Source organism: Equus quagga, chromosome 1, assembly GCF_021613505.1.
Source record: "Equus quagga isolate Etosha38 chromosome 1, UCLA_HA_Equagga_1.0, whole genome shotgun sequence".
NCBI classification, from domain to species: Eukaryota; Metazoa; Chordata; class Mammalia; order Perissodactyla; family Equidae; genus Equus; species Equus quagga.
In genome coordinates, this window is record NC_060267.1 from 16,364,215 (window position 1) to 16,373,916 (window position 9,702).

At 57.2% G+C, this 9,702-nt stretch overlaps 1 protein-coding gene across 1 annotated transcript; it reads right to left on the minus strand.

Annotated features, from left to right (window-relative positions):
- Window positions 1-907: 907 nt before the first annotated feature.
- Window positions 908-7,959, minus strand: LOC124245744 (keratin, type II cuticular Hb6). The gene is made up of 9 exons (XM_046673442.1): window positions 7,543-7,959; window positions 6,608-6,816; window positions 5,766-5,826; window positions 4,898-4,993; window positions 4,511-4,675; window positions 4,191-4,316; window positions 3,721-3,941; window positions 1,801-1,832; window positions 908-1,661 (listed from the first exon to the last, which is right to left on the minus strand). The coding sequence occupies exons 1-9, from the start codon at window positions 7,909-7,911 to the stop codon at window positions 1,480-1,482; spliced, it is 1,461 nt and encodes a 486-aa protein (XP_046529398.1). The 5' UTR covers window positions 7,912-7,959; the 3' UTR covers window positions 908-1,479.
- Between the last annotated feature and the right edge of the window lie 1,743 nt (window positions 7,960-9,702).

Consider the following 9,702-nt stretch of genomic DNA (forward strand, 5'->3'; position numbering starts at 1 on the left):
GGGCATATGGCTGGACCTCCAGTCGGTAGAGACCAGCAATACTGCTAAACAGCCCCACTGTGACAGCTAGATCTTAAGTTAGCAGGAGGGAAGCCACTTAGGGAAAAGAAGCAACATTGTAACCATGACCCTGACTCACCAGTCTCTGTGAATACATTCTAGCCTGCCCGGAGCCTAGATGATTAAGCACCTCTCACTTTTACAAAATATACGATCTGCTAGTTCTATGGCTCTTGCTTATGCGTATCTCCCAGCTGTGATGAGACAACTTTGTTCTCCAAGTTCCCCAGGAGCATGACGACCTCCAGGAAGAGAAATTCTAGACCTCCAGGAAGAAAAATTCTACGTTGGTACCCATCACAAATGACAGAAGAGAGAGATAATATGGCGCCTTGAAGTCCATCACAGCGGATAGTGGACATCCCCAACCCTCTCCTTCCCTGCCCATTTCCCCTATAGAACTGCTCAAGATACTGTGTGATTCTAAGATGGGTCTTCAGGACACTATTCCACCATCTTCCGATGACGCCAGCTAATCGTATAAATTTTCCTTTCTCCACCACCGGCTTGTTTGCAATTGATGGGCATCAGATTGTGGTGAACAGAATGAGCCCCTTTTTGCTCAGTTACACCACAACAAAGAATTCTCCAGCCCAAATGCCAATGGTGCTGAAGCTGAGAAACCTTGCTCTAGAGAGACCCATGACCACACAAGATCCCCACTTCCAGGAGTCTTCTCTCGTCTCCCCGAGGCTTGGGCTGCTCCGGGGCCAAACAGGCAGCGCCTCCTACAGTCCTTTTCATCTACTGAAAAATAACCACCTGGGTGGAGATGTCCTGAGGAGGTCTCCAGCGGGAGCACCCATGCAGGAGGGCCCTGGCATTCTCAAGACACCAAGGCACCAGGTTTGATCAGCTACAATGAGTTTATTGGAAAGAGAGCGACACAAAGGCAAAGGAAGGGCAGGTGGTGGAGTCACTGGCTTTTTAGAAGCTTCCGTAGGCAGCCCTGGCACGAGATGCTCTCCCCTCCCATGTGCCATGTCCCTCAGAGTCACAGGAAAACCACCATCACGTTCCCCATCTCCATTCCACAGGCACAAGCAGACAGGAAGATTCCGGGGCCTGTCCTCTGCCTCCAAGCTTGGGTGAAGGGGTCAGGCAGGACCAATGAATCCAGCAGAAAACAGAAGGCGGAAGAAAGGATGAATCCTCAGGACAACAAATGGACTACCAGCAGAGGCTACAGAAAGAGGCCAGGGTGCTGCCCCCGCCACCCCAGGGCTCAGGGCGCCTGGGACATGGTGCACAGAAGGAGCAGGTGCGGGTGGGGAGGACGTGCAGAGGGTACATCTCTGGCGACGGGTTCCAGGGAGCCAGCGGCTGGTGCATGGGGCAGCGGGAGGGGCGTTCCCGTTGCGCGGGGTCCTGGCCGGGCGGAGGGTGGCGGTGACACACACTGGTGGAGGCTGCAGCCTCCTAGCATCTCTTAGAGCCCACGCTGCAGGCGCTGACCCCGGAGCAGGGGGCGCAGGCGTTGACGGTGCCCACCACCACGTTGCCGCTGCAGGGGGCGCTGCAGATGCTGGTGGTGACAGCAGGGGCAGCACCAGAGGCGCAGAGATCGCCACAGACGACGCCACCGCGGGAGCTGCTGACGCCTGAATGGGGGGAGAACAGGAGAGGCAAGGGTCAGGCACGGCCACAGCCAGGCAGCTTTGGGGTGAGCAAAAATGGCTCCTCCCTAAAGGCACTGGGACCACCCCAGCCAGAGATGGGGGGAGGAGGACAGCTACTTACAGACATTCACGGAGCCAACGCCCTCACACAGCCTGTTGGGAAAGGAAAAGAGAAAGGTCAGTGCTGCGGGAACAGCCAAGGTGGAAGGTGAGATGGGTGGCCCTCCTTCCGGGCATTTGCCAGGAGAAGGGTGATAAACAGACCAATCCAGAAGCCAAGGAACCCCGGGCACCATGTGGATTCTGCAGACAGGACACCAGGCTCTCCACCCCTTAGTAGCTGAGCAACCTCAGCAGATTTGTCCTCCCTCAGCCCACTTCCTCAGGGGAAAAGCTACACCCGGACCTCTGTTATAGGCTGACTTTGAACAGTACATGTCAGCGCCTAGCACCGCCACATGGGGAGCACTCCAGAAACCTGAGCTGCGACTGTTTCTGTAGCTTCTGATTGACCTGTAAATGCATTTGAGGGGCTGCAGACTTAACTTCCTAAATCTGGTCTAACTGGTGTCACAAAAACATGGCTTCAGGAGGACAGAGATTTTCTTGGTTCTTTTCCCCATGGCAGAATCGACAGTGGCTAAGATGGTGCCCGGCTCCATAAAGGACTGTTGCATGAAGGAATGGGGTTCTAGAACCCCTTTAGAATGGGCTCAGGTCTATCCACGCCTATTCCCTCATTTGACTGATGGAGAAACTGAGGCCCAGAGAAAGGAAACAACCAGTGACAGAGGCAGGGCTGTAACTCGGGCCACCTAACCCCACCCAGCCTGCCTTTCCTTCCTGCGCAACACCGTCTCCTTAGGGAAACAAACGTGAGCGGCAAAGGACCGTGGCAAAGCGTCAAAATCAGCTTCAGATCTGAGGACCCTCTGCAGCCCACCCTCTGATCATTCCATGCCCAGGCTTCCTAGGGACCCACGCTAAAGCTTCTGAGTTCACTCCGAGAGCCGGTATGGCGGAGCGGGGACACACTCCATTTCCAGGGCATTCCGCATGTGTCTCCCCACCTTCCAAACTCAGTCTTGAAGAACTCCTCCTGCTGGGACTCTTCAGGATCTCCGCGGGCCCAGGGAGCCCCCTGCCTCTGAGCTCGCCAGCGCAATTGCTGGAGTTTGTTGCAGGTCTCACCATGCAACCACTTTGATTCTGGTACCAAACCTGCATCCCCATCTCCCCAATACACAGGATGCTCCCTCTGCATCCTCACCCTCCATTCTCCTCTGCCCAGGGCCAGGGGCCTGGCTGTCCACCAGAAGAGGAAGGTTCAGGGTGTGAGGGCCTGACCAACCTGGGGAAAGAACCTAAGGGCAACATTCTGGGCGTGTTGTCCTCATAGGAGCTGTTCTGCTGCCCTCCAGCCATAGGAAGGCTCAATGCCCTATGAGTGTCCCCCTGCCCCCAAAGCAAGCAATAAGCCAAAATGCCCAGAGCGGAGCATAGGTGCCTCGAAGGACAAGTCCCTGCTGTCTGTCTGCCCTCAGTCCTACCTGCTGCAATGGAAGACCACCGAGGTGAACTCACTATAGTTAGAATAGGCAAGTGTGAGTTGAGAAAACCCTCTATCGAACCTGTCCTCATGGGATAAATCTTAACTCCCAGGGCTGGGCTGGGCTGGGCTGGGCTTGAGAAGCGAGCTGGGATCCTGAGGGGCGTGTGCAACAAGGACCCAAGACAGAAGGAGCATTAGTGAGAGAAGGGGACCCCAAGCCAGGCTGGCTGCTCAGAATGGTGATTGCTACAGCCTGACACCTGGTCTGAGGACCAGATCTGCAAATGCCACCAATCCCAGATCAGCATGTAGTGGGCACGAGAGACTCAAACGGGGTGGAAACACACTCCAAGGACGCACTCAAATTACCTGTCCAGTTGCAGGAAGGGGAGGTTAGGAAACGGAAGGCGAGCGATGCCCGGAGTATGAAGGAAAGGGCACACTGAGAACCCAGGCACGGCTGGGAGAGAAACAGGCTGTGGTACCCACCTCTGCTCCTCGCCCTCCAGCAGGCGCCTGTAGGTGGCGATCTCGATGTCCAGGCCCAGCTTGGCGTTCATCACCTCCTGGTACTCCCTGAGCAGGCAGGCCATGTCCTGCTTGGCCTTCTGCAGGGCCTCCTCCAGCCCGGCCAGCTTGCTGCGGGCGTCAGTGAGGGCCGCCTCGCCCTGCTGCTCAGCCTGGCTCACAGCCACCTCCAGCTTGGAGTTCTGGGGACCCAGAAGAGAACAGGGTGGGTTGTGGTCCCTGGGTCTCTCTGTCCATTTCCTGCATGTGTCCAGGCCTCCTACCCAGCTGGGAACACCCCAGGAACAGGCCTCTTGCCATATCCCCTGGGTCTCCCTGAGTGACTACAACCAGGGACCCTACTCATGCACATGGGCTGGGGGATGAATGGCGAGATCCACATGGGGCACACACTGTCGGAGGGACCCAGGTAGGCCCCAAACGAGCATTACCTGGCTCTTGGCATTCTCGATCTCGGCGGTAAGCCTCTGGATCAGGCGGTTCAGCTCGTTGATCTCCTCCTTGGTGCGACGCAGGGTCTCTCCGTGCCGGACCACTGTGGCCTTTATCTCCTCACACTGGGGGGAGGCAGAGAGACTCCTGAGGCTCGGGATGGGACATCCCGTCCATTCAGGACACCAGCGATGATAGTGCAGGTTGTACAGTGCTCAACCTGTGCAACCATACGTGGCAGCCCTGCCCTGCCTTGCTAATATACACCTCACATCCCTCCCACGGCCATGTCAGGAGGCAGGTGCTCTGTGCCACTCACCTTGCTGCGGTACCAGGACTCCGCCTCAGCCCGGCTGCGGTTGGCGATGTCATCGTACTGAGCCTTGATCTCGGCCAGGATGTTGTCCATGTTCAGTTCCCGGCTGTTGTCCATCTTGACGATGACCGAAGTGTCTGAGATGTGGGCTTGAAGGACACGGATCTCCTGCAGATGGTGGGGGCAGTGGGTGGAAGGAATTGCTCACACAGCCTCCCCTACCAGCCTATATGCAGTCTTCTCAGCCCTTCCCGGGGCTCCAGCCCCTGTGCCCTCTGACAGCCTCATGGATGGCCACCCCTGCCCAGATGCCATCCACCTCCAGTCCCAGACCAAAGGCCTCTCTTCCAGGCCGGCTGCCTGATTTCTACCTGGACCACACGCCCTCACCTCCTCATACAGTCGCCGTAGGAAGTCGATCTCCTGGGTCAGCGCCTCCACATTGGCCTCCAGGTCCGACTTGCGGAGGTAGGCGCAGTCCACGTCCTAGGAAGGTGGGGGGCCCTTTGAGCTCAGTGGAGCCCTGGTGATCGTCACCCCAAACTCCTCTCTTCCCACCCATTCCGTGGAGGCCAGGGGGAAAGGATTCCCCAGTGTTCCCATTCCCATCCCATCTCCACACCTTCCCACCTCCAGGACGGGCCTCCCCACCTCCTCCCCTTCTAAGAACAGACCCTGGTGCCTTGGAGATGGGCCACCAGCCTTTCCCCCCCCCCCCCCCGACCACCTTGCCCCCCCCACCTCTCCTTTTTACCCTCCCCTCTTCCAGGAAGCCTGCCAGACTGACTCCCCATCTCGGCCACCTTGACCCTTCCCTGTCCCCCACAGTCCTCCAAGACTGCCGCTTGCCCCATGGCTCTGCTCCATCCGCCCCAAACCCTGGCACTGTGGCCCTGCTCTTGGTCAGACTTGCCACAGAGCTAGACAGGACCCTGTCCCTCCACAGAGAGACTGAAGCTGCCGTGCCCGTGTGTGGACCCCAGCCACAGACCACAAACTCGGAGGCAGAGCAGGACATCCAGGGGGCGACCCAGCCGTGTCCCTGCCCCAGGGCCGGGTGCTAGCGGATATTCCAAGGTTACAGCCCTTTGTCAAAGCCCTGGACGTGCCTTCCGGGACCTGATCTCTGGGGATTTGCCATCCTGAGGTGGCGAGGGCCCTGCGCCCCACACTGAGGTGGCGGCCCTGGGTCTCCCCTAGCAGAGCCTGTCACTCCGAGAGCCCTCGTGTCTGTGCCCGCCCATCCCACGTTACCCACCTTCTTCAGAGCCACAAACTCATTCTCGGCTGTTGCTCTCAGAGAAACTTCCTCCTCATACCTGAGGCACAAGAGGGCAGAGACGGGGGTCACAGCAGGGCGGGTCTCCCCGACCCCCTCCACTCATCCCAGGGAAGGGGGAAGTGTCAGGACCCCCTGCCCCTCAACACAGCTGGCTCCTGGCAGCCCTGCCGGGTCCTTCCTGCTTGGACTGGGGTGTGTCTGTCATTCTTTCTCTACCGAGAAGGCTTGAGTGGCTAATCTTCTGGGACCTCACAGCCCTGTTCCCAAAGCTGCTCTGAGTTCCTCTCAGGAGGTGAATAAGCCTCAGCACCCAGCCCCACGCAGGAGTGGACAGCACCAGCTCTGGGGTGCTGAGGCCCCGCCTCCCCTCCTCTGGGGTCCATCTTGACTCAGGTGTGGGGGCCTATGAGATCCATCAGCCGTCAGCACTCAGCACCCTCGGCAGTGGGACCCAGGACCCGGCAGCTCTGAGGGACCAGACGCTCACATCGGGTCCAGGGGCTATGGTGGGAACCTGGTGGTCAGGACAAGAAGGCCAGGGAGATGGCAGAAGGCCCTCCCACAGAGCACAGGGGGCAGCTGCCAGGTGAGCAGGCTCAGAGGAGAGAAGGCTGAAGTCGGGGAGAGCTGCAGGGGAACCCAGCCCACCACTGGGGCAGGCAGCTGGGCCACAACTGCACCGATGAGGAGACCCTGCCACACACTCCTACCCGGCCTGCATGGCCATGCGCCCTGCTCGGAAATCCTTCTTGTGTCTAATCCGCTGGGCTTTAGCCTGAGTCATTTCCTGGGCCCAGCATCCCTCCTGGCCGCCTCACCTCTTCTTGTAGCCCTCCAGCACCTCCTGCACGTGGTTGAGCTCCGAGGCCAACCTCCCGCTGTCGGCCTCCACGCACTCCGCCTCCCGCCGCAGCGTCTCGATGTAGCCACTGAACAGAGGCTCCAGGTTGCTGTCGCAGCACTTGCGGTTCTGGTAGAGCTGCCACTTGGTCTCCAGCAGCTTGTTCTGCTGCTCCAGGAAGCGCACCTGCCATTTGGGGTGGGGAGGAGGGGTCAGATGGCTCCTGGTGCCCCAAATGCATTTTTGGGGGGAGAGAGGTGATTGCTTTAAGGTAAACTGCCAGCCCAGAGCTCCGCAGAGATGACAGAGCTGGGCAGTGAGAGACAGGGCCACTGCTGGATTTCCTCATTGGGTTCTATGAGTCTGTCTGATGAGTCCAGGTCCTGTGGTCAGGAGCCAGGTGGAAAGCTCAGCCCCTCACCTTGAAGCCAGAGGTGGAGCCCTCTTAAGGAAGCCCCCAGATTCAGTTCACAGCAGAGGGTGTCTGGGGCCAGGGAGATGTCACAGGCCATCTAGAGGAGAGCTTAGGTATCCTGGCTCCTCCTCACTTCATCTGACAGCCAATTCACCTCACCCCCTGGGAGAGAATGCAGTCTGCAGCCTGAGACAGTCCAAACCTCTGTGGTCTCAGAAGCAGCAGTCATATTCCTCCCTAACTTCCTGAAGTCCAGTTTGTGCCCCAGAACAGCCAGGTCACACTTTTCTTCCATAAGTTCTGCTTATCTGAACTCTCAGCTGAGTCTTTCTGGGTCTTATGTGAGTGCCTATTTGTGTCTGTATGTCTGTCTGCCACTCCCATCAGACTGAATGCTCCTGCAGGCAGAGATCTTTCTGCCTCCACTCTCCCTCAGTGCCCAGCCTGAGTCCTGAGCATGGGTGAGGTTCAGGAAGGGTGTGATCAAGGACACCCACCTTGTCGATGAAGGCAGCAAACCTGTTGTTGAGGATCTTGATCTGCTCCTTCTCCTCGTGCTTCACGCTCTGCGCGTTCGGGTCGATCTCCAGGTTGAGGGGCGCCAGGAGGCTCTCGTTGACCGACACGGTGGTGATGCAGGGCGGGCTGGGTCCGCACACGCCGCCGGAGCGGTATCCGAAGCTGCGGCCGCAGGAACCGGCCCGGAAGCCCCCGCAGATGCTGCGGCTGCCGAAGCCGCCGGCGAGTCCGCGGTAGCAGGAGATGCCGCGGTAGGGGGCGGCAGTGATGCAGCAGCGGCCAGGCCGGGGCCCGCAGGCCGAGGAGCAGCTGAAGGCACGGCCAGCACAGTAAGATCCACAAGTCATGGTGTTCCTTTGGGGCAGGGGAGACTCTGAGAAGGGAGACGTCCTAACGGAGGCACAGTGGACGAGGTGTTTGTGTCTTGGACTTCTTTGGGCCTTTTATATATGTGGGGAGCCTGCTGCGTCCACAAGGTTAGGAGCAATTAGACGCCTTTATAGGCTTGGTTTGTTTAGCTGCTGTCGCTCCTCCCTTAATGTACTTAATTGGGGGCCAGATGCGGCCAGCTGTTTATGGCCTTTTACCCTAAACAGCACAATTTTTATCTTCAAAGGGCCAGCTCACCTCCCCCATACCCACCCCAACCACCCCAGTGACAGTTGGCGAAACTCTGGGATTGGAGGATGGCGGGGCGGTGACTCAGGTTGGAATGGAAGGCGGGGCAGAGGCGGGGCTGTGGCTCCTCGGGTACCGCCCCGCGAGCTGAGGCCTGCGCCGCTGTCCGCGGTGCTGATCGGACCAGCCCCGAGCGCTGAGAGAGGGTGGGATCAACAGAAGGTGATGTGGAAGTTGGGGTGTGCTTGGTGATTTCCCGAACACGGACGGCCTCTTTCTGCATCGCCAAAGCCCCACACTTTCACAATCTGTCAATCACCCACACACGAACCCAACATCCCCACGTCTGCTCCCAAATTACTCACCTACTCCTATCAACATATTCTGTCTGTGTCTCTCTCTGTCTCTCTCTGTGTCTCTCTGTCTGTCTGTCTCTCTCTCTCATACACACACACACACACACATGCTCACACAAGCTCACGTGCACACTTACCTGCCCCCTAGTGCACACAGACCAGTCCCTGGGCCAACCTACTAGACCTCCTTGGCCAGCCTCTGCTGAGAGGAGGTGTTCCCCTCCTCAGAGTCTTCCATGAGGCCTAAGGGGGCACACACCAGCTCACTGGCCTTAGGAATGCCCAACCATTTCCATCAATGCCCCAAGCAAAGACAGCATGTCTTGATTTCACCCCAAGCCTCCGCATTTTCTCTAGGGCCCAGAAGGCCTGGGGTGGACACCACTGTTACAAGTCTCTATAGCATTTGGCTCAGAATATAATAGAATCAATCTGGATAGAGCCATATGAGGAGAGCATCACCCCCCTGAGTCTGTGCTGCTTTCCATGCTGTACTCACCCTTCAGCCTCTTCCCTTACAGTGGTTTGTCAGTAACCTTGGCAGGCATTAGAACAGATCCCTTTGGTGCATACCATCCATCCAGTGTGGATAGCATGGGCCTTGAACCCAAAAGGGCTGGGTAGGAACCAAGGCTGTGCCATGACTAGCTCAGTGTGATATGGGGGGAGGCACTTCACTCCTCTGGAAGATGGATTCAGCCTTCCCTCCCAGTGCCGCCTTGGAGAAGTACAGAGATGTGCACATGCTCTGTAAACTCCAGAGCACGGTGCAGATGCGCTGTACGGTAATCGTTAAGAAGCAGGAGGCTCTGTGGCAACACTTTTTTCAGGGTTCACACTGTGACCCACTAATGGGAGAAACCAGAATTTTATTTTAATGAAATAGATTAGAACAAAATCAAGTAGAGTAGAACAGAGAAGAAAATATCAGAGTGCATAATACATAGTAAGGATGTTGTTTCATGACCTTTTGTTTCAATTCAAAATGTGATGTGCACGTACGTGTGTACTTAGTCACTATGAAAAATTTTTCTTAATATGATTGAAACTAAAAATTTTAATGCATGGCCTATCAGTTAAGAACACAGACTTAGATTCCAGACTGCCTACCTCTGCCACTTTCTAGCTCTGTAAATTCGGGCAATTACTTAACATCTCTGTACC

Coding starts and splice junctions, on each gene's coding strand:
- LOC124245744 (XM_046673442.1), bottom strand. CDS start 7,911: ATGACTTGTGGATCTTACTGTGCTGGCCGTGCCTTCAGCTGCTCCTCG. Junction 6,817..7,542: donor TTGCTGCCTTCATCGACAAG/GTGGGTGTCCTT, acceptor CCCAAATGGCAG/GTGCGCTTCCTGGAGCAGCA. Junction 4,317..4,510: donor AGTCCTGGTACCGCAGCAAG/GTGAGTGGCACA, acceptor GCCTCCCCCCAG/TGTGAGGAGATAAAGGCCAC.